Source organism: Rhipicephalus microplus, chromosome 3 (assembly GCF_043290135.1).
Source record: "Rhipicephalus microplus isolate Deutch F79 chromosome 3, USDA_Rmic, whole genome shotgun sequence".
NCBI lineage: Eukaryota > Metazoa > Arthropoda > Arachnida > Ixodida > Ixodidae > Rhipicephalus > Rhipicephalus microplus.
Genome location: NC_134702.1, coordinates 40,897,793 through 40,922,436, shown reverse-complemented (window position 1 = coordinate 40,922,436; position 24,644 = coordinate 40,897,793). Strand labels below are relative to the sequence as shown.

The following is a 24,644-nucleotide window of genomic DNA, read 5'->3' as shown; positions in this document are numbered from 1 at the left end:
TTTCAATAGCAACGACGCTCCACTTTTTAAACACCGTAGAGCTATTGCCGGGCTCTAGTTTGTCTTGTTTTTTGTTTTGTTTTTTCGCACGCGTAGTACTTTATTATGAGTCATACAGCATATCTGTCTCTGCAACACGTTTAGGTAAACAATTCTTATTTTCCGGGGTTTTACGTGCCGAAACAACAATATGATTACGAGAGAAATTTCAACCACTTCAAGTTTTTTTAACGTACACTTAAATAAAAGCACACCAGCCTCTATAGCGTATTTGCCTCCATGTAATATGCGACCTCCGGGGCCAGCATTGAATTCGCTTCCTTTTGGTGTAAGGCAAATTCTAGAAGTTGTTGTAGGCAGGCCTTGAAATAACATTTTCAGCAACGTCCAATTTGAAAGTTTCTGTTGAAACTTGCTCGAGAACATCAACCTCATGGGGCCATGACCCATTCACCCAACAATCTGTAATATTCAGCAAAAAAGAGAAGTACACGGTCTGTTGTGCTTATACATAAAAATACACTATACAAGAATAGTTCGGTGCAAATCAAGACTTGAATCCCGGCTGCAGCGGCTGCATTTTCGATGGAGGCGAAAATGTTGTCGGCCCATATGCTCAGATTTGGGTGCACGTTAAAGAATTCCCGGTGGTCGAAATTTCGGAGCCCTCCACTACGGTGGTTCTCATTATCATGTGGTGGTTCTGGGGTGTTGAACCCCTCATATCATTCAATCAAATTGCAAAGCAAGGCCTAAAGGGACACTAAAGAAAAACATTAAGTCGATGTTGATTGCTGATATAGCGGTCCAGAAACCTCGTAGTGCTACTTTTGTGCCAGGGAAGTGCTTATCAATCACGTCTTGGTGGTCTGCATTTTGTTACTGCACTTCAAATTTCCTTCCGAAGTCGTCCGTCTCACGTCACTGTTGCCTTGCACAACGTTGCGCGACTTTACCACGTGGCCGCTGACAGTAGTAGCAGCAGAGAAAAAGTAGCGGGAGTCGCAGTAGCAACAACGGCCACTGAATAATTTCTTGCCATGGCCTCCGAGATGGCAGGCGGGCTTGGTTCAACTGGGCCCCACTAGGTTACAGCACCTGTCTGGTTTAACCAGCAACATTTTTTACGTCTCTTGATGCACGGAAGGCTCTTAGTTTAGTGCAGCTAGTTCAAATACTAGTGATCAATCGTAGGTGGTAACTGTGACGTCATTGAGAACTTTTTGCGAATGTCCTACTCGTGGCGCATGTGTTGTCGCGCATTTACCTTAATTTCTCCGTAGGTATGGCACCACTGTTGATATTATTGCCGTTTTAGACGTTGTCATACATTGAGCTTTCACTCTGGCGTAAATTCTCATTTGTCTTTTGGTGTTCTTTTAAAGGTCGCCGATTATTAAATCTGCCTTTCGCCAGCGACCATCAATTTGCCATGGCGTGTGTGATGTCAAGTGCTATACATGCAGCAAAACCGCAGTCTTCTACGAATGTTTCAGACGCTGAAATTTGTTGCATTTCAATACCAAGTTTAAGAAAGCTAAACTACTCGATTGCCCCTCGCAGCAGACCAGGGAATAAAATCGTTTGATACGTCACGGCTCGCAAATGCGCCAGTGTTGCCCGACATTCTGACCTCTCGCGTCTTTATAAAAAAACATTCTAGTATAGAATAAGCGTTCGACCAAACACGCTAAAATTCCACCAGCTTGTTTATGAACGCACCAGATGACACATATCATGATCTAAAGCGGCGTGCCATGGCCCGTTAAACTGATAAACTGAATAAAATAATGGCTTACGTCTCGACCGTGAATTTTTACTTGCAATTACCACGATCATATATTTTCTTTTTTATTTCCTTTTCCTGCCGTTGTGTTCGTAGGACATTTCTGTACTCAATCCCTTTCCCCTAGACACAGGGGTCTTTATAAAAGGAGGATGCAGTAGGTTGTAGGTGGATCTATAGCTTTGTCAGCCGGTTTCCTCCTTTCATGTCATGTTGAAAACATGATCGTTTTTGTAAAAGTGAAGCGTGGGCAGGCTATCGAGAAGGTGCGTGCAGCCCGATCCGTCAACGCACATGCCGGTCGCCTATAAGATTTCCCGCGTATTGTGCTGCGTCGGGCCCCGTATTGGCCACACCGCACATATATGTGTCACTCACCTCCAGTCACATGTGAGGTCTGTAATATTTGAAATTTTCAAAAGTAGTCACTACACCTCCTTCTTGAATGCCCAGTGTCCACGCGGAGACACCTTATCATTCGCATCGTCGTGTGACGAGCCTGAACGATGGAGTGCTTCAAAGAAGAGAGAGAGAGAACATAAGGAGAAAGGCAGGGAGGTTAACCAGGGAGCCCGGTACGCTAGGCTGCACTGGGGAAGGGGAGAGGGGAAGGAAAGTTATAGAGGAGGAAAAAAAAGGTCACTGACTGGGCCGACGCGCAACAGTTTCACATCCCAAACGATGAAACAGGCCGGTGTTTTTGAAAAAAAAAACGCAACAGTGCTTTCGTTGCCTTTCGGAATGGAGATGGGCAGTGCCATGGTCCCAATACTTTCTCGACAGCGAAATCACTTCTGTCCAGTTGATTTAATACACTACGCAGGTGAAGCCTCTCGGTTGTGTATGTCGGGCAGTAACATGAGAGGGGTTCGATAGTCTCATCGACGGCGCAGTCGTAGCACTCCGCGCTGTCGGTCATTGGTTGGTTGATTGATAAGTGGGGTTTCACGTCCCAAAACCACCATATGATTATGAGAGACGCCGTAGTGGAGGACTCCGGAAATTTCGACCACCTGGGGTTCTTTAACGTGCACCCAAATCTGAGCACACGGGCCTACAACATTTCCGCCTCCATCGGAGCTGTCCGTCATCCCAGTCTTATATGACTAGGCATTGGTGAAGGCTACGCCCAAACGCAGACGGCACAAAACTGTACCTTCCTCCCTAGAAAGACCAGAGGGTAGCCGGTATCGTAGAGATAGGTCGAGAGAATAGAGTCGATGATGTGCGAACTGTGATGACTGCATTGTCGGTGTACCATGGCAGAATATTCGATTTTCTAATACAAAGCTTTTCTCTTTCTTTTCACAACGAATCAACGAGAGCCCACGAACTGTTTTATTCTATTCGTAGAAAGGCAACACCGCCAACGTCATCATAGTTTGTAGCAGCGGTTGGCAGGTGCGCAGGCCGGACACATGCCTGGCTCCCGGATGTAGTAGCATCCTGATGGACAGATTGGACACTCCGCCTCTGTGGGAGAAAATTTAATTGTCGGAATCGACCTTCATATTGCATAAATTATTCGAATTTTAAGCATGAATGCATACACTCTATGTGCGCATAGAAGTGACAATGCGTCGGTTTAAAATATCCAGAATCAGGTCACGTCATAACCGAAAACTGCACAGAAACACTAAATCAGTTTAACAAAGGCAACTGCTGGGCTTAACGTATCAATTCATCACGAGACAATCATGACATACGCCGTAGTGGAGGACTCCACAATAGCTTTTGCTACCATCATGAGCCTCTACGGTGGCCATGGTGGCTTCCCAAGCCCCACGGATCATACAAAAAAAACCGAAGTACTCAAACATCACACAGTGGCTTTGTGCTTCGTGCACCTTGTGCAAGACTGGGTATCCTTCAGGATGCCTCGCTCAACCTCAACGATGAGGTCGAGGTTTGAGTGACCGTGCACCGGGAACAAGCCCTCTTCTGAGAGACCCGAGCCTCTCTGCTCGTGCAACGAGATCTGCAAGCATCATTGTCTTTCAAGACGCCTGCCTCTACTACACTCCTCGCTGCTCAGGACCTATAGACTGTCACTAAAAACAAGCGCTCATCCGAGTCATGCCGCACATTGTACCCCGAACTGTTCCAAAGGCCGCACTGCCCGCTGCGTTGTGGTCACGGGGACTTTGAGCATGTCTTGGGGGGAAAGCTACGCATCTATTATTTCCTATTTTTACACAAGAGAGAATGAAGAATCTTATTAAGGCCCCCAGGACCAAGACCTCTATTTCAAGTCCTGGACACCCAGAGGGTCCGAGAGAGGGCCTTAAGGTTTGACCTGGTGGTCGCTAAGTGGTTCTAGCCGAAGGTTGGTGGGGGACATTAGGGAATCACCTGTTGGGGACCGAATGGAGTTGTTTCACTCTCTCACTCAACTGAAACTCTCGCTCTAACATGCACTAAAATCGAAATGCAGTGACAGCCGCGGCCGAGAACTGAACCCGCGCCTTTCAGCTTAGCATGGCGTCATTTTACCACAATGACTGCCACATGACAACTGTGATTCAAAAGTCAAACAGTACACGTCGTCAACGTCTCCATCCTCCTGCTATACAATCATCAATGTATCATCGCGCCGATACTGACCGCATGCCCCGCCGCGGTGGTCTAGTGGCTGAGGTACTCGGCTGCTGACCCGCAGGTCGCGGTATCAAATCCCGGCTGCGGCGGCTGCATTTCCAATGGAGGCGGAAATATTGTAGGCCCGTGTGCTCAGATTTGTGCGCACGTTAGAGAACCCTAGGTGGTCAAAATTTCCGGAGCCCTCCACTACGGCGTCTCTCATAATCATATGGTGGTTTTGAGGCGTTAAAGCCCACATATCAATAAATCAATCGATACTGACCACATACGCAGACTCCGCACCGATGAGGATACAACAAGCCAAGACGACACGGGCCATTGCAGGTCTGCACTAGTCCGCACTGACCTGCGTATTAACGCTGCCGTTACACAATTATTGTCAGGAAAAACTCGCAGGCTCATTCGAATGGGCGTTATGAGAAAGGCGTTCGTTCGGGGAGCACTTCTGCCACAGAACAACGATAGCCATCTAACTTGTTCACACTTCTTTCCTTTAAAACGTGACTATCGCTATTTTTCTATCACAACCATCATGGTACGATGATAGTGCGCACTTCTTTCATGACCTGGAACTTCCGAAACCGCCGTGATAACGCACCAAAAAGTGTGCGAGGTGAATGGCAATTGTAGTTACGTGGCATAAATGCTCCCCAAATACTATTGTTTTTCTTAAAATGGCGGCCGCATTAGAATAACTCGAGGATCTCCGCGAAGAGCTCAGTACAGCTTACGTACCCTGTGTGCAGTTGTCTCTACGCATGCATGGAACTCGCGACCAAACACTGTTGGTAACTGGGAAACTTTTAGCCACCGGCTCAAGGAAACAAGTTGCGAGACTTCGTTTTCTATGGCTGACTGGCCATTTCGAGACATTTGGTAAAGATGACTACAGCAATACACTCTACTGATAGGGGCAAGCACAGCGTCAGCCGTCGATAATTTGATCAGCGACGGAACGCGTCGTCCTTCGTACAGTGGTAATCGAACCTTCCATCGCTGCTGCTCGTGTAATCTCCCGCATATACTTGATCATTCGTGTTCTGCGTGTAATCTCAGCTGTTTGAGTGCAAACGATCGCGAACCACCTATAACGTTGGGGCGCATTCTGCACCGAGCGTTGTTAACTGTCTTTGCGGGTGAAACGTGAACACGCCTTAAGAAAGCAATGAACAAGCGTGGCCATATCCAACTGAAATATAGGAGGTGTTGGACTACGCAAACTTAACACTTCTCTGTTATGCGGGTCTACATCGGGATTGTACCGGCTCGATGCATCTCTTTCACACCAACTGTGGTTGACGATGCCACTGTCATCGATTTATGTCCATTAAACTGCGGGGATTAGACGTTTCGTTTACTTGTTCTACAAATACTGCTGGAACAACATTCCCAAGGATCATCAGTCCAGAGAGGGGTAAGGACCACTTGTGTGCCTTGCTTTTAAAATAACTTTTTTTTTCGAACCGCTTTGACTACGGGGTTCGGTCTGCACAGGAGGCGATTATTCACCGCTTTCCTATTTTGATTCCCACTGTCCCTAACCTACCTATCACTTTCCCTGTCTCTCTCACCCTCTCTCAAACACCATTATATTTGCATTGTTGCTTTACTGCCGCTTTATGCTCGGGAGATTGAATCGCGGCCGCATCGGCTGCATTTTTGATGGAGGCGAAAATTCTGTAAGTCCAAGTACTCAGATTTGGGTGCACGTTAAAGAACCCCGCGTGGACCAAATTTCCGGAGCCCTCCGCTACGGCGTCTCTCATAATCGTAAGGCGGTTTTGGCGCGTTAAACTCCGCATATCAATCAATCATCGGCCGCTTTATGGTAGCCGCCTCCATGAATAGAAGCGCGATGAAAAGCCAACACCACAACCGTCTTTGACATGTTACGTCCCTGTGCCATGACATGGCGCGTGCCTCTTTTTTTTTTTTTTTTTGCTCACTGGGGAAAAAAACTAGCCTCTTACGTCACAGTCCCTACGCTGATACTCGTTAAAATTTTCATCGCTGCCACTTCACCGGCTTCTCAACATCGCTGGAAGCCAAGCACGGGTCTGTATAGTGTTATCGCATAAAAACCCGTACGGTACGTGCCTTGATGTCAGCATAGACCAACTAATGCCTTTGCTTACTGCATGTTCATTATCATTTAGTTCTGTGTAACAAAAACGACTGAGAGGGTTTTCAGCAGTGGAGTTGTTCAAGCGGGCCGTAAGAACATCGGTGTCCGCACAAAACCTCAGGTGGTTGTGCGCCACAAGAATTGTGCAAGCGCCACTACCGAGACCAGCGGGTGCGAGAGCTAAACGGAAACTAAGCTTGGCGAAATGGAGCAAGCCAAATAGAGTGAAACACGTGAAGTACGGAGAGATGGAAAGAAAGAAAGAAAGAAAGAAAGAAAGAAAGAAAGAAAGAAACAAAGAAAGAAACAAAGAAAGAAAGAAAGAAACAAACAAACAAAGAAAGAAAGAAAGAAAGAAAGAAAATTGCGAGAAATAAAGGGTTTAAATACATAAAAATATAGACGAAGAAAAACATAGAAGGAGAGAGAAAGAGAAGAAATAAACAAGCATGGAAAAATATTTTTTTCTAGAGAAGAAAAGAAATATAAAGAGTGAAAAAGCGAGAAAGCGAGAAAAGAAGATAGGGAACGAAAGAAATAGAAAGCAACATGCTCACGAAATAGAGACAAAGTGAATGAAAGATAAGAAACAAAAAAGGAATGCAATAAACTGAAACGAGGAAGTCCTCCATTCTCCAGTCTTCCTTCAGGCTTTGACAACGCCATAGTGCGAAGCCACCATATTTTTTTTTTTTCGTTTTTCTTACCGTGCGCCATGTGTACCAGGACTGCCGAAAGCGCTAGCAGGAAAAATGATCTGGTCTCCATCGTAACGCACTGCAACGAAAGAAAGCGAAAAGTCTTGAAAACCACCTGATATAAACAGCTCGGTTGAAGTGCGCGCGAACTCTTTTTCCAGAGTCATCGATACTTTTGCATATAGCTTGTCTCTCTATCGAAGAACCACTCGACATTCAGCAAACCGACACCTGCAATTACATATGTTTAGAAACTATCTTATCGTTATCACAGCCATCGTAACTGCCAATCGAGAGACGCACCTGTCTCTCGGAAGTTTTGTTCAACAACCTCCCATTCGCAATATTTATATAGGACCGATCATTATAAAAGAATTTGTTGTTGGGATAGCTAGTAGAACATTTAAAAAATGAATTTGAGTACAAACACACGATACATTCACGCATACAGACTGTTTGAGGCCAGGGTATGTTTGTCTGCGTGAATGTGTCGTGTGTTTGCACTCACATTAATTCTTTGACCGTTCTTTAGTCTGTTGTGACCTTTCCTTGGGATATTATGCGACAGTGCCGACATAAGACGACGCAGTGCATGTGGTGCCAATGATCCTCATCACCATCATGATCGCTATCATAACCACCGTTATTATAAACAATGAAAACGGCGTGTGCCACAGTTAACTGAGTTAATGGCTACGCTTTGTCTCGGACAAGTCCAATGAAATCATATAAGCAAACCTACCTAAATATCCCGTTACTACTGCACACGCGCAGCTTGACAAAACGCAGCTATCCCTTTCGCGCTTTTCCTTTTATTGTCTCCTCCTCCACCCGCGTCCCGCTCACCCTATAAGAACTTGTCCGATAAGGCAACTCCCTCGCCTGCCGAGCCATTAATAAGCGAAGTGACAGGCATGCGCCGCTGGGAAGGTGTCATTCATCCCAGCTTTCTTTTCATTGACACTCGGGATCGTTCGGAACCGAAAGCGACAGCACAAAGGCAGAATCACTAATATATAACGAGAGCAAGATGGAAACGGAAACACTAATGACAGTTGATCGACGCCCGATGAAATCGTAACTAATTACTTAACGCAGACGGCTGGCACGGTTAATTGGTGCGTATATATATAATATAAAGGAAACGCTACGTCTACGATGAGTACCGGCATAAAGGTTCGAGAAACGGGTGATGGGGTATGAAAAAAGCGCGCAATCCATTGGCTCTATTGTGGCAGCCTTCGTTTCGTGATTACCTATATTTCGACCTTTTCTTAGCACGCGTAACTATACGCGCAACCTAGCAGCGAGAGGAGGGTGGTGGAAGCATTGTTTTCATAGATCCTGTCATCGTTGGATTCACAATACGCCACGCTATAAGGTGTGCTACTCCAAGTAGCGTTTAGCGGGACCTCTGATTAGAGCATCGAGGCTTCCTCATTTGCGCACTTGTCTTGCGACACGCATTATGTAGAGTAAACAAAAATATAAGAAGATACATAAAACAGAAGTGGTGGCACGTGTGAGCCACGATGTGTAGCTTCGATTGTTTCCTTTGGCTGTGGAGTTGCAGGAACTCAGGAACGACCAATCATTATACCGTTACTACCAGAGACATACCTGGATATTGGTTGATTGATATGTGGGGTTTAACGTCCCAAAAGCCACCATGTGATTATGAGAGACGCCGTAGTGGAGGGCTCCGGAAATTCCGACCACCTGTGGTTCTTTACCGTGCACCCAAATCTGAGCACGCGGGCCTACAGCAATTTTCGCCTCCATCGAAAATGCAACCGCCGCAGCACCTGTATATTGGAATCAATGCTTTCTTCCTTATCTCACCACACTTTGACTGTTCTGGCTGCGCAATCATCTTGCTGACCATATATAATAATACTTGGGGCTTCCAGTGCCGGAAGCTTGATAATATGATCGAGAGGCTCGCCGTAGCGGAAGGCTCCAGAAATTTCGACCACCTGGTGTTCCATCAAGCCCTGGACTTTTTTATGTTGATCGAATAGATTTTTGTTCGTGTTATTCTCGTAGTTAGAACCTAAGAAGACCACAAACGAAAAAATTGAGCCAGTGATGCAAGCATTTTTGGGATGACTAACGTGGCATCAAATTAGGTAATCGGGGCTCGGTGACTGTAAAATGAAACAAGTGCCTTGTTTTTTTCTTCTTGCCAATCAATAATAAATACAAAATGGGAACCAACGTCTTGCTTTTCAGCCTCACTGAAACAGCTTCGGCAGGTCGTCCCGAAAATGACACTTACCCACCTCACCTTATGCACCTCGGCTTAAACAAAGACCTAGGCCGCGCGTCTTTGTGGCTGCTACCTCCACAAACGTGTCGAAATACTGATGTCAATTGCAGTGGGGATCATCGAAGAACTACGCCCCCAAGAATGAGCAGTACTGGTTACGTTTCTGAGATTCTACGGGAAATGTTGTCTGGTGCTATCAATTGACACCGCCTACAAGGCATAAAGGGTTAAAGTGCACTGTCATCGCACAGTATATACAGGGTCCTCCAACACTTCGCCTTTATAGAAATGCTACGGCCGGGATAGACCCGCAGCATACCGATCAGCAGCCGAGAACCCTAGCCACTGTTGCACCGAGACGGACACCCCTCATAGGTGGATTTTGACACGTAACAGAGCTTATAATTTAAATAACTTGGAACGTGTGGCAACGCTCGTAATCAGCGCTCATCGCGAATATCGCGGTGGTGTCATAGCGATACGTTCGACGATATATTCGTTTTCTCTAAAGCCAAAAGTAGGCTTTCTGTGCGCATGTGCGGAAAAAATAATGTTACGCCCAGGAAGCATTTTTCAAATTCCGCGTAAATGTAGCGCTATCGCGGATTTATGTATTTCACATCGGTAAAACGAAGGCGACACCGCCAACTACGCAGTTGCTATCGAATAACACGAGGCGAGCTTCAACAACATTCCAAGCTCAGCCGCGGCTTTTTTTTTTTCTTGAGATCTTCCTTTCTACATCGCCAGTCGCGCTGATCGCTGTGATAACAACGGCGTCGTGGCGCACTGCGACAGTGACGTAAGGACAAGATTGGCCAATGCGCGAATAAAGGAAATTTTCCAGCCATATCGACGCATGCGCAATGCGTTACGTGACCATGATCCTCATGGTCGGAGAGCGTCTTTCCGCGGCCTGGAACCGCCATTTTGCTTTGTTCTCTCGACTTTGGTGCCTGCATGGTATGTCTGACTACTCAGCTCTGCGTCGCGTTGCTCTCGTATTCCCAAAGACAGTACTTCACAAGGTGGCTGTGTTGTCTCGTCTTGTTTACGGACTCTAGAACAACTGGCTTCAGTTTTCGGACATTGAAAATGCGAGGAACGTTTCGAAAGACTTCGTGCCAAGCCTTTGGACAATGCCGAGGACAGTGTGTTCTGCTTGCTAGCAAGACTGTTCATCACTCGTCATGTGGAAGAGTGGCTGCAAAATTACCGCGGACATTTATTTCGACCCTCGAGGTGCTCTCGCATGGACACTTTAGCCATCCACGCAAGCATCTTGAAATACGTGCGACGCTCGGTGAATACGCCGAACCTGGGCTCGTTGACAAAGTTACCGTACGGCTAACGCTAATGGCGCACCATTGAAGCCAGAAAATCGACTTACAAAACGCAAGTCATGCCTGCCGCAGACTCATTTTTCGTTGTGCGTGTTTACGAGCCGTCGGCGTCGACTGGACAATAACGGGGATTCATGGTGGACAACCAATCTACCAGGAGTGCTTGGTCATCGCGGTCATCAAGTAAGATAGGGAGTATCCAAGCTCGCGAGGGTGGTACGCAGCATAGAGAGACTGTCAGCTGAGTATCTCGAATTGGTGCGCGCCAGGCGTCTTATTGACGCACGCAAAAAGTTAAGAGAGGTTAGCTGCATCGTAATATTAAGCCCGAATCATTTCTGGGCGGGCTGTGGCCACGAGTCGGGTGTTCGCCGTGACGGAATACGAGAGGACGGGCCGGGTCGCTGGTGTGGACACACTCATAGCTTCAGCTTCAGCCCGCAGTTAGGCAGGTAGCTAACACGAGGAAGGGTAGCTTGACAGCCGTCCTCTTTCGATTTCGTCAGGGACATTTGCCCGTTCCGAATGCCGTTGCGGCCTCGACCACTATTTCGTAATTCGGCTCTTCGCGCGCGCAACGAGTTATACTGACGTGTTGTCTTTTCGTATGTGAAATGTGGTTCTGGGGAAGCAAACGCATACGGAATAACCTCGTTAGCTCGATAGCTTTAATGCTGCGGGACTTCTTCAGGTTGCAGATCAGCGCTTCCGTCTGCAGCCAATGTGAGTAGTTAACCTTGTTACATGATGAGCGTGTGTTGACAGTGTTTGCCCATAGCTGCTACACGCGCTTCGCTTATTTCGTTGGACGTGGCGCCCGCTTTGGTCGACTTGTCGAAAGACGGTCCGCGTACGCGTGCGAACGTCATCACGGTGAGTACACCAGTTGTTCCTACATTCGTGTTTCTAAACAGTGCTTTTTGAGCGCTTCAGATGCCTTGTCGCTGTGGGCCGACACACATCGACGTTGGACTAGGACAATCATACGAGCACTATCACGTGAATCGCTTCAGAGGCCTTGTCGCTCCTGGCTGCTATACATCGACGTTGGAATACGGCAATCATCTGAGCACCATCACCTGGATCCGTCGTTGTAACACTGAAAGTGGGATGACAACGATATTCCAGGCTGGTGAGCTTGCAGTCTTGTTGTTTAACCATCGCCCTCAGTTTTGGTGGCCGGCTAGCGATGTTGAAGTTACACTGGGTCTTGTCTGTGACAGAACCGCAGAGGACCGGGTACGGGTTGGGGGTCGCGCCGCATGTCCTCCTGCGATCTAATCACTAACATTGAACCATTCTGAATGACTTTGTGAAGCGACCACGATTCCGTGTCGAGTGGCCCGCGCGGGAAAGTGCGCTCGAGCGAAATGTGGTTTCGCGGAAGCAAACGGCATTTATTCACGGTGTCATGCTTACTGTGCGCTTCTGAGGTTTACTTCCAGGCGTTTGTTCGAGTCCCGCCGACCGTGCACACGCGCATAGAGATCGCAGCACACTACTGTGGAGACTGTGAGTTCCTAAGTTTCTTTCCATTTCTGTTGCGGAACAAGTGGCTTTTGCATCCATTCAGGTACACCCCGGCCTCCAGATGTCCTGTTTCCGAACGAGCTGTGCATCGAAGACGGAGCAGCTCCAGACCGCAAGAGGATCCTGTCATACGGCCCATTCCTGCTACCCTCGGAATTATGTTGGTGAGTGCCCCATTCATACGACTCTTACTACAGCTGTGCTTACGTGTGCCTAACTATGCTTCTTCGTGATCTTGCAGCTTCCTCCTGTTCGTCCTTAATCGCTACACCTGACAACTACATGATGACTTCTGCAGACTGCTTCCAAGGCTATCCGTTCCCGAGATCGCCTGCGGCAGCAGTCGTCGTATAACCGAACCTTTTGGCACCTTCTCACTGCTTCGCTGATGGCGTGGTCCCGGCAAACGGCACATCGCAGCTACCGTCGCAATTGTGTTGGTAAATGGCTCATTCATATGACTCTTACTACAGCTGTGCTTACATGTGCCTAAAATTGCTTCTTCGTGTTCTTGCAGCTTCCTCCTATTCGTCCTTAATCGCTACACCTGACAACCACGTGATGACTTCTGCAGATTGCTTTTCCCATTTAGGAACGTTTCATGCAGTCGACCTGTTTTTTCCCGTTGTCTGCCCTTAGAAAGATGAGCAGAAATATAGGCTGCAGGGGCACTTCCTTTTCACTTTATTTTTTCCCTCCGAGCGCAGAAATTGCAAAGATCCACTGTTTTCAGATAACTTTAAGTGTCTTAACACACGTCTCACATGCCGTTTCATGGTCTCAACCTGTGTTCTCACTTGTGAAAGCCCCAGAAGATTGGTCCAGCCCACTCTTGACATCGGTAACGTCCACGGCATTGCCCCAAGAGCGAAGACGTCCAGCCTGACCATTCTACCGGAGACTCTGGATTGGTCTATTCTTTGTACGCTTCTAAGACTTTGTGGGATGTTCCTGCACTGCCTTTTCAGCGTGTTGGTGATCTCCGGAAAGACTACTGTTGTCTTGACTCGAGCCTCTACTGAATCGTGTGCGAGATTTTGTTTTTTAACATGAGCAGGAAAGGATGTAAATAATTTAGAGAAGCAAGTTGTCCTATATTATCCCAGCCAAAAGATGGTGCATCTAGTTGTTGTAAAGACGACCAGGAGTAAAAATTATTAATAATGTCGCGTCATTTGCGATTGTTTGGTGGTGGGGATAAGGACATCTATTTCCATTATATATATATATATATATATATATATATATATATATATATATATATATATATATATATATATACGTGGGCAGTAGAAAGAGAAAGAATAAAATGAGGGAAAGGCAGGGAGGTTAACCAGAAATTGGAGCATCCGGTTTGCTACCCTGCACCAAGAGCAGGCAGAATGGGGAATTATAAAAAGGGGAAAGAAAGCTAAGAGTGAAATAGATGCGCTAAAGAAAAAAAAGTGTACTGAAGTTGTGCGAAAAAGGAAAACAGTGGCGAGCAGAGATGTTGATATTAACGCAAGCGTACTTTCCTGTGCCTGTAATGCTGTCCAGCGTGAAGTGACGACGGCGTTTTCGCTGCTGGTTTCTTTTATCAGAACGGTGATCTCGCACATCAAATGATGCTGCACTGCTTCTGAGACAAATAATGCTCACTCTCTGGACAAAGAAACATCGAGCCTGCTCGAAATAATTCGTCGCTCACTTCTGAGAACACAATCACAATTAATTTGAAGGGTACTGGCTTGCACTGCTTGGTAGGAATTTGTTGTACAGTTATTTCCGCTCTGTATCAGATTACAGCTTATCAGTGTGACTGTACGTCACACTTATTCTGTCCTCCCTTTGTTCCCTTTCCCTCTTTCATATCGTTTGCTTTAAAAGGGCTCGAAATAAACCGCCAGGTCTCTTTTTTGGGTGGCGCAGCTCTAGCCAACATGACAGCCTATTTATTTTAGAGACACAATACATGGTGTCAGAAGTGCCAAAGCCTCGTCAAAATGGAAAACGTCAAGCATCCAGAACAGCTGCGGTTGGCAGGCAACATACGAAGAAATTGGCAGATGTTCAAGCAAAAACTGGAACTGTTCTTCGCGGCGACGCCCACTAAACCACCCAGGACGGAAGCCTCCAAGACAGCAATCTTGCTCAGCATCGCCGGTGAGGAAGCCCTCGACATCTACAACAACTTCTCGTTCGCAGAAGGTGAGAGCAATGAAGACTACCAGACAGTGTTGTGGAAGTTCGAGGAGTACTGTGTCGACGAAGGGAACGAGGTTTACGAGAGGCATGTTTTTCGCCTTCGCATGCAGAACGAAGGAGAGCCGTTTGAACATTATTTGCGAGAGCTTAAAAAACAGGCGAAGCTATGCAGTTTCGGCACGCTAGAAGAATCCATGATACGAGAGCAGGTTGTTTTTGGCACAAACAACCCGAAGATAAGGGAAAAGATGCTGCGAGAAAAGGGCTTAACCTTACAGAAGGCTGAGCAGATTTGTAAAGCAGCCGATGTTTCAGCACGACAAACTGCTGCTTGGTCGAGTCAAACGTTGCAAGTAGACTACGCCCACAGGGCAGAGCACAACAAAAAAGATTTCGGTGCCGACAGTGCAACAAGGAGCACGCGCAAAGGCAATGTCCAGCATATGGAAAGACATGCTTTGCTTGCAATAAGCCGAACCATTTTGCTATATGCTGCAAGCGTAGACCGAGCCGACACATAGACCAAGTACAAGAAGTTGAGGCAGAGGACGGATTTGACATTTTGGACATCGGTGTCTACGGTGTCAGCCTCAGGGAAAGCGCAGACTGGACGGTGAGCGGAAAGCTAGGCGGACAGGAAATCAGATTGTTAAGCGCATCCTAAAGAAGACCGACTCCAACGGTGACTTTTGGTTGGGGCTTTTAGCCTATCGGTCATTCCCACTAGAAGATGGTCGCTCTCCGGGTGAACTACTGCAAGGCCAGCACCTTCGCACGACCCTTCCCTAGTACCAAGGCGATCCCGGAACTACAATGGAAAAGCATCACCAGTCTTCGAAGGCAAAGGCACTACCACCGCTCGGAAGTGGAACTGCAGTGCGCATTCATAATGGACACTGGTCACGCACAGCGACAGTAAGCGAGCAAGCCACACCAAGATCTTACATGGTGAAGACCGAGGACCAGCGGATGCTGAGGCGAAACAGGCAACACCTGCTGCGCATACCCGGAAACGGCACAAGCGAGGATGAAGACCAGGACGCTGAGAGCCCTGAAAACATGGTCAATAGGGGAAAAAGCCAGGACAGCAATACACCTGGCGAACAAGCGCACGGAGACCAACAAGGCATAGCGGATCCCACAGCTATAACGCAAGGTGCCCACCATGAAGGGGACAATTGCAATTTTTCAAGTGCACAAAAGTCTACCAGGAAACGTGCGGAACCTCGACGATTGCATTACGACAACTTTCATCAAGTTTTCTAAAATGTTTTTTTAATCAGCACGAGAACATGTATCGGATTGCAGCTTATCAGTGTGACTGTACGTCACACTTATTCTGTCCTCCCTTTGTTCCCTTTCCCTCTTTCATATCGTTTGCTTTAAAAGGGCTCGAAATAAAACGCCAGGTCTCTTTTTTGGGTGGCGCAGCCCTAGCCAACATGACAGCCTATTTCTTTTAGAGACACAATACACGCTCCTCTGAAGAACATGTTTTACCCATGTCCCACTTTTCACAGCGAAAGCTGTTATGAGATCGAATCTCGGGTCACGCGCGGCACCATAGTTGTCCGCCGCCATTGCCGGTGTCCGTAACCGCATCGCACGAACTAAGAAATAAATACCTAACATTAAAGACACATTGGAGCTCAAACCATGTTCCGCTGCATGCCAGCCCCGTATTCTACCAGTGAGCCAAGCCGGTGCTTGTGACTTGTTCGCGAACTTGTCTTAGGCAGGCTTGATTTCGGGAAAGGAATCCCGTTCATATGAGTAATAAAGCATTCTATAACAGCAAAGAACAACCAGGCGTTACACAATGCGAATTGCGTAACGAGGAGGTCGTCCAATTTCGGAGTCAGTGTCGATGGCGTTGGCTGTGAGCGAAAAATCTTCATCCTGTGTGTGATCGAAAAATCGATAAATATGCAAATATAAAAAAATAATACAACTTCTGGGTCTTAGTCAGGATCCACTCCGGGTCATTTGGGTGGCAAGCTGATGTTTTACCACAGAACCGCGCATCTGCTTGAAAATACAGTGAAAAAAAATCGCCAGATCCCATGTACCTTGCATGGGAATCAATGTTATGCGAAGCATGAAAATGGAAGGTGAACGTATTTTTTATTAGGCGACACCTTATGAAGTGGCGCTAAACATATCTACGAATCCACGCACACACATACGTTAAACAGCCGCGTACGTTTTATATTAGCAGTAGATTACAGTTGGGTAATGATGCCAACAGCAACATAGATATTAGCAACACCATGCAGGAGCGGTAAGCTGATATGAAGCGCTGGTGTTTGCACTGGTGCGAGCGAGGATGGTAGTCCTCAGCACTGCTACACAAATTAATTTCAGCGAATGGCGCCTAACTGCGGTTTACGTTAACCTGACATGACGGCTGTATCATAGGAGTACATGTGTAACGTTCATAAACTTTGATAGCCACTACTGCAACCACAATTGACGTCACACGATCATTAGGGTCTATTTGAAGAGTATCCAGGGCCTGGCCTGGCTCTTTCGTAGAATACTTCATTGCTACGCAGAATGCTATATGGTTCAATTCCTGCTTGGACACTGACATTTACTTTTGTGCGTTCACTCGGTAAACGCTGCCCATGGCCGCTTTGCCTTGCCCACGTGTGTTCTTGTCGTTCCTGGGTAGATATAAAATGTCTATCACCTGTGACACATACCCGCGTAGCAGGAGCACATACCCGCCCCCGAGCATGTTCCACTGCTTTCTTATAAAGTGCATGACAACGTACGCGACGAGATTGTGACAGTATTCATGTCATGGCCAGCGGGTCGTATTTGTCAAACCATTTTACCCTCTCGTACTAATTTTGGTGTACCCCAAGTTGAGGGAGTGATCATGAGAGCCCCCAGACTTAGAGATAGATAGATAGATAGATAGATAGATAGATAGATAGATAGATAGATAGATAGATAGATAGATAGATAGATAGATAGATAGATAGATAGATAGATAGATAGATAGATAGATAGATAGATAGATAGATAGATAGATAGATAGATAGATAGATAGATAGATAGATAGATAGATAGATAGATAGATAGATAGATAGATAGATAGATAGATAGATAGGTAGATAGATAGATAGATAGATAGATAGATAGATAGATAGATAGATAGATAGATAGATAGATAGATAGATAGATAGATAGATAGATAGATAGATAGATAGATAGATAGATAGATAGATAGATAGATAGATAGATAGATAGATAGATAGATAGATAGATAGATAGATAGATAGATAGATAGATAGATAGATTTAAATCTACTTGCAGTACGTAAAGAAATGCTTCGCATGTAATACCTTCCTCTTCTTGGAAATGCAGAGAACGTAACTTGCAGGCTTTACGAACACACGCGTCCCGTGTACATGCTTCACAATGCTACATGCAATATTGCAGTAATGATGCGTGTTACAGGCGTGCTTTGCGATCGGGCGTCCGTATACATGCTATTATCATGACTTCGTGGTTTAAAGCGGGCCACCCTCTACAAAGGGCACACAGGTTACGGCTCCTTTTCCCTAAAGGCCGCGTAGTGGGTACTGTGATGTGTGGTGCGCGTTCAAAGTGCGCGCCTTCGAAAAGTGCGCGTCACGGAAAAAAAAAAAACAAAAGGAGAAATACCAGAGTGCACGTGCGGGGCTGCTTAAACAAGAATGACGACGTTAAAGAGCGTCGAGCACGAGGATGCGTGGCAGGACGTGAAGTAAACAAAAGGTAAAACATCCAATGGGCAGCGAACACGGAGATTTCAAGGCCCAATGGCTTGACACCACGAGACAGCAGTATCTCCAATGAGAACGAGACAAGTGGGCCAGAGCTGAAGCAGGAGCCTGAGCAGACCAGAGCAAGGGGAGTTCGAAGAAGACGGGGCAAGCGGAAGGTCGTCACCGGACCGGGCGCTGAAGATGGGCCGTCGGGCGTAGGACCCGAGCCTGCAGGTCTTCAACCGGCCGGGGCCTCCTGCCGTCGTGTTCCCGCTCCAAAGGACCGTGGCCATCCGGTCCTGAACTCCTTTCCAGGGCCTGCGGACTTTGGTTCCGGCAGGCGAGCTACAGCCGTCGGGCTCCGGGCCCGAGCTGTGCGCCCAGCTGCTTGACTAGGTCGACCCTGGTTCTCTGACGCGTCACCACCAGCCTGCGTTCTCTCGTCACAGACGGGTCCACACTCCTAAAGCCAGAGCCACCACGTTCCGGCCTGGTTTCTCGACGTGTCGTCAGCAGCCAGCGTTCCTTCATCCCCGTCCTGCCCGCGTCCTGAAGCCGGAATCACCGCGTTCCGGTTTGCTCATCGTCGGCGGAATTCAGCGTGTGGGTGAGACCGAACAGATATCTTGCGCTACTCCCATCACTCAGCCCCTTTCGAACGTTAGGTTTGGTTACTGACTTTGAACGTTTTTGTTGGGTGTTTACAGATGTGTTTCGTCATGTCCAGTCAACTGTTTATTAAGTGTTTTGTTTTGTGAGGAATCTTTGCTTTTTTTTCTTTTCAATTAAACTTTTTGTGTGTTTCTTGGAAACCGAACGGCTTTGTCCTTATTAACAAAACTCTCTGAGGCTCAGCCCGGGAGAAAAACAAATCAGCAACAAAGAACCTGCATCACAAATTGGCGTCCGCAGCGACAGGACAAAGTCGTTTGTTTTTCCAGTAGATTTTTTTGACGCGGTTAACACGATGACGAACACGTGGGAGTTAATTGAGTTGGCGGATAAAATGGGACTGACGGGAGCGGAGTTTAGAGTATGGTACGCGGAGCGGATGGAGAGGGAGCGTGAGGAACGGGCTGCGATATGTGACGCTAAAAAGCAGCAGATTGCATTGCAAACACACGCTAAGAGAGAGGAGTTCGAGCGAGAAACACGGGCTAGGAGAGAGAAGCTCGAGCGAGAGACACGCGCTAAGAAGGAGCAGCTTGAGCTAGAAATGCGTGAAAAGAAAAGGCTGCTCGAGATAGAGATGCGCGAAAAGAAGAGACTGTTGGAACTAGAATATGAGGATTTGCAGCAGTGGCTTGAGAGGGAAAACGCTGAATATACGTGGTCTGAGAGCCAGAGTAGTCAACCAGTGGATGAGGTGTGCTCTGAAAGCAGTTACATCGGGAGCGATTTGAATTTACGTGAGACTGACCCTGTACCTCGTCATGACCTTTCGCTAGAGAAAGAAACTCTGAAAGAGTATGACAGGGAGGTAAACAGTCAAAAGACTAGGAGACTCGATAAGCTTATTGAAGCGCAGGAATGCTTCGTGAGCATGGAACAAGAACGTTCCATTCAGAGTAAAGGGTATTTTGAAACCTGTGAGAGGTCAAGCGCACTTTATTCAGAGGTAGGATTGCCTCTGAATAGCTCCGCTGAAGGAGCAATAAAAGGTCTCCTAGGTAATGCCGGCGAATGCCATAATGAAAGCTCTGATGTAGCAGCTACCTATTGTTTTGGGCCACTGGAGATAGCAACAGACGCTACGGACATGGTTTTTCACCATGATTATAACTTGCCCATACAGAGAGATGGCTTGTGTTCTCGGGAAATTGTAGATGATGCTTTTAGAAGAATATTGGAGCAAAATGCAAAAGCACTTGTTGAAGAACTGAGAGTAGAGTTGCAATGTAGGTCAGCTATATGTGACAATGAGGGTAATCACGATGACCCAGGCAGAAGGGTTGAAAGTATTGATGAACAAGCAATACAGAAAGCTGAAGGGATGGAAAGTGAACCAGAAGGCAGTAATGGTCCAGCAGGTTATTGTACGAGGAAGGACGCCGACTGGTGCTCTTTGGCATCTTCGGTTGAAGAGGTCGCTTCTGTTAAGATGTCTCAACGATTAGCGGCTTACGAGCTCAAGCAAGGCATTCGTGGGAAGGATGAAATGATTCAGGCGTGGTTGTACTGGTGCGCCTGGAGGCAACGCCTCCGACTGGCATACAGACATTCCAGCGTGTATGCTTGTGATTTCGAGGTTGGGAACCTGGTGATACACAGCTTTAGGTTCATACGAGCTTACGGTCGAGAATTCTTCCACTGGCTTCCGATTCCTTACTCTTGTCAAATGGTTAGAGCAGTTAAACGTCTTGTACGGGACGCTATAACTTAAGCGTCAAATTCGATTTCCCGCTGGTTTTTTTTTGGATCTTGCTTGCGGACCATGGAAGGGTGTTGCTTGTAAATATTTGAAGAAGTTACATGCAATGTAACATTAACATGATGTATAGTTTTTGAGATGATAGGGTATATATGATAAAAAAAAAAGGGGTGGTGTACTACTAATTTGGGGATTTTCACAATCCGCTAGATGTGTCCATACTTTTTCTCACTTCTTGCGTATTTTGAGGTTAGTGAATGTGGACCTTTGGGCAATGCAGTGAACTGTGTGGCGGACATATGTGGGTAAATTGTGGTGCAGTGCGAAACGTGTACTCAACGGCAGTTTTTTTTTTTTTCTTCTCGAAAAAAAAAAAAAACTTTTCTTATTGTTGTTGGTTGAATGTTACGTTCTGTGGACTCGGTGTTTCGACGTGAGACATGTCAACGAAGAAGCAGTGTGGTGCCATCGGTGTGATGTGTTGAACTGCGTGGTGCAAATATGTGGTGTAATTGTGACGTAGTGCAGAACGCGCACTCATCGGCAGTTTTTTTTTCTAAAAAAAAAAACTTGAATGAAAGGGGGGCGTATGTGATGTGTGGTGCGCGTTCAAAGTGCGCGCCTTCGAAAAGTGCGCGTCACGGAAAAAAAAAAAAAACAAAAGGAGAAATACCAGAGTGCACGTGCGGGGCTGCTTAAACAAGAATGACGACGTTAAAGAGCGTCGAGCACGAGGATGCGTGGCAGGACGTGAAGTAAACAAAAGGTAAAACATCCAATGGGCAGCGAACACGGAGATTTCAAGGCCCAATGGCTTGACACCACGAGACAGCAGTATCTCCAATGAGAACGAGACAAGTGGGCCAGAGCTGAAGCAGGAGCCTGAGCAGACCAGAGCAAGGGGAGTTCGAAGAAGACGGGGCAAGCGGAAGGTCGTCACCGGACCGGGCGCTGAAGATGGGCCGTCGGGCGTAGGACCCGAGCCTGCAGGTCTTCAACCGGCCGGGGCCTCCTGCCGTCGTGTTCCCGCTCCAAAGGACCGTGGCCATCCGGTCCTGAACTCCTTTCCAGGGCCTGCGGACTTTGGTTCCGGCAGGCGAGCTACAGCCGTCGGGCTCCGGGCCCGAGCTGTGCGCCCAGCTGCTTGACTAGGTCGACCCTGGTTCTCTGACGCGTCACCACCAGCCTGCGTTCTCTCGTCACAGACGGGTCCACACTCCTAAAGCCAGAGCCACCACGTTCCGGCCTGGTTTCTCGACGTGTCGTCAGCAGCCAGCGTTCCTTCATCCCCGTCCTGCCCGCGTCCTGAAGCCGGAATCACCGCGTTCCGGTTTGCTCATCGTCGGCGGAATTCAGCGTGTGGGTGAGACCGAACAGATATCTTGCGCTACTCCCATCACTCAGCCCCTTTCGAACGTTAGGTTTGGTTACTGACTTTGAACGTTTTTGTTGGGTGTTTACAGATGTGTTTCGTCATGTCCAGTCAACTGTTTATTAAGTGTTTTGTTTTGTGAGGAATCTTTGCTTTTTTTTCTTTTCAATTAAACTTTTTGTGTGTTTCTTGGAAACCGAACGGCTTTGTCCTTATTAACAAAACTCTCTGAGGCTCAGCCCGGGAGAAAAACAAATCAGCAACAAGAACCCCGCATCACAGGTACACAGCAAGCTCGAAGAAAAGATTTCAGGCGCACAATTGCCCGTGGTTTAAAGCATACTACCCATTACGCAGAATTCAGCCGTAAACGAAAGCTTCACTGACGCAATCCATCTTGAACTCAGTACGCACTAGGGACCAAATGTCGCTATCGCGTTCAAATTTTGGAGGCGTAGCTTAAAGATCCCCAATTGGTTTTTTTTTGTTTTTTTGTTTTTTAAAAAATGAGAGAGCAATTTTATTGAGGTCCGTTTCCAACGTAGGCGAGAGCAACAGTTTGAAACATTACTTCGCCGCATTGTGTCCGGATAATTTACTCCACACACCACTAGGTCACGAGCTGAGGTGAAGTGTTCATTTCTCAAGCGATGCCCCCCCCCCCCCAAAAAAATATACAGCACTGTTGTCAAACAACGATAAGGAATTTTTCTTCGTTTTTATTGCGTTTTGCAGTTTCACAATGTCGCAGCGAGATTTCTATATGAAGCAGAGTCTGGCAGGTGCACACGTAGGACATTGCCCTAGTGGTTGTCGGTAATAGCATCGAGAAGGGCAGATGGGGCACTGCGGGGCTGGATGCAAAAGAGAGAAAACTTTTTTCAGTGCACAAGCTTTTAATGTCACTCGTTTTTTTTTTTTTTTAAGTGGAAAGATGGGAGCAAGGCAGGGAGCGTAACCAAATGATAAGATCTTGCATGCTACCCTTCAATGGTGCAGCAAAATATAGGATTAAAAAGAGAGGGAGAAATTAAAGAAAGAAAATACCAGGCCTGCGCAGAAGGCACAGCACAGTCACAGCGAAAGCTAGAAGAACGACCTTTCAGAGCCTTCTCTAAATACTCATTGGGGAACTGCTGCAAGCACACTTGGTGGGTACCCGATATGACATCAATAATAATAGTAATTTCCGAGTAGTAGGCCGGCGTACGCTATGCTATCCTTCGTCCTTCTTCTGACAAGCGTGGTATCTGCTGAACACTTGCAAGTAATTCTGTGCCAATTGTTCATGCAGTGGGTGACGACGACGAGGAATTATGCCTGAAGTACAGTATGTGCCACAGTTAATGGGTGATCAAGAACAAGCTTTTGTAATTGGTTGGGGCATCGGACGGCCCACCCTTTACTCACGCCTCATTGTTCTTCAGCTGTTCTACAACGCTTTATTGCTCAGATTAACGCTATTCCCTTCCAGACATCAAGCCTGCCTAAGGCAAGTTTGAGAACAAGTCCCAAGCACCGGCAGGGTACGATACTGGACTGGCAAGCAGCGGACAGTGTTCTTGGTACTAGGTTTTTTTTTTCTTCTTATCTCGAGCGATAGTGGTAACGGACACCGGCGACGGCGGCGGCGGACAACTACGGCACCGCGCGTGACCCGAGTTGTGATCTCATAACAGCTTTCGCTGTAAAAAAATAAGAACAAAACACGGGCAAACACGCACACGGTGGTGCTTCGCTCAGAGTCGTTCACACAGGCGAGTAGATGGCAGGAAGACCAGTAGCACTGGCACGGCTTTCTTCTATGATGTTACGCCTGCGCGATGGTGTAATATTCTTTCCTCTGACAGAAGCTGGTCATCTAACTTGTTGAGTGCATTACAAAGAGATTCCTTTTATTACAAAAAGATTACTCGACCCTGAACTGCCACCGATGGGTCTGGCGTATTCCTCAGGTTGACTTTGTGTTGAGCTGGTGCTCCGCTTGGTTCGTGAGCGCTCGTTACCACCCCTCCCCCTCCACCCTCCACACTACACAAGATGTCTTCCGTGAGGAGGGCCATCGCGGAGTGTATCAGGAAACAAACGGGTGTTAAGGACATCGTAGTCGAAATCAAGAAAAAGAAATGGTTATGCACATGGCACGTAGCACGAAGGCAAGATAACCACTGGTCATTAAGGATGACAGACTGGATTCCAAGGGAAGGCAAGTGGGTGAAGGGTAGAGAGAAACTTAGGTGGGCAAATGGGATTATGAAGTTTGCGGGTTACAAGCGCCAGCAGCAAGCACAGGACCGGGTTGACTGGCGGAACATGGGAGAGGCCTTTATCCGGCAGTGGACGTAGTCAGGATGATGATTATGATGATGATACATATATGCTGCATTGAAGATTTTTGAGGGGATTGGACCCCTGCCCTGTCCCGAGCTAGGACAGTGGTTGGAGCCGACGAGAAGGCGATAAAGATGGAACTGAGGGTGGCTGGGTTGAGTTTCGTTAGGTTTATAATATACGATAAGAGTTGCAATATGGCCTATAAGTACCGAGAAGGTTCGGGTGCATCTTGTGAGACTATATCGGGCTATGATCCTGTCTTATCGCTGG

General features: G+C 47.1%; 1 protein-coding gene and 1 long non-coding RNA gene across 3 annotated transcripts; both read left to right on the top strand.

Moving 5' to 3' along the window:
* The first annotated feature begins 10,402 nt into the window (after nucleotides 1–10,402).
* On the top strand, nucleotides 10,403–13,556 carry LOC142802870 (uncharacterized). 2 transcript variants are annotated; one of them, XM_075887934.1, is made up of 5 exons: nucleotides 10,403–11,954; nucleotides 12,268–12,334; nucleotides 12,396–12,516; nucleotides 12,594–12,792; nucleotides 12,870–13,556. In XM_075887934.1, the coding sequence occupies exons 1-4, from the start codon at nucleotides 11,756–11,758 to the stop codon at nucleotides 12,612–12,614; spliced, it is 408 nt and encodes a 135-aa protein (XP_075744049.1). In that variant the 5' UTR covers nucleotides 10,403–11,755; the 3' UTR covers nucleotides 12,615–12,792; nucleotides 12,870–13,556. The 2 variants fall into 2 exon arrangements, with proteins under 2 accessions (XP_075744049.1, XP_075744050.1); XM_075887935.1 differs by having other exon boundaries at nucleotides 10,403–12,334.
* Nucleotides 13,557–18,150: 4,594 nt separating this feature from the next.
* On the top strand, nucleotides 18,151–22,236 carry LOC142803697 (uncharacterized). The gene is made up of 2 exons (XR_012894235.1): nucleotides 18,151–18,307; nucleotides 20,436–22,236. It is a non-coding gene; the product is annotated as an uncharacterized LOC142803697 (long non-coding RNA).
* Nucleotides 22,237–24,644: the final 2,408 nt, after the last annotated feature.

What these genes read in the sequence shown, in the direction of transcription:
- LOC142802870 (XM_075887934.1), top strand. Translation starts at nt 11,756, where the DNA reads ATGCCTTGTCGCTGTGGGCCGACACACATCGACGTTGGACTAGGACAA. An exon ending in GACAACGATATTCCAGGCTG is followed by an intron (nt 11,955 to 12,267) that starts GTGAGCTTGCAG and finishes GTTTACTTCCAG; the next exon opens with GCGTTTGTTCGAGTCCCGCC. An exon ending in CTACCCTCGGAATTATGTTG is followed by an intron (nt 12,517 to 12,593) that starts GTGAGTGCCCCA and finishes GTGATCTTGCAG; the next exon opens with CTTCCTCCTGTTCGTCCTTA.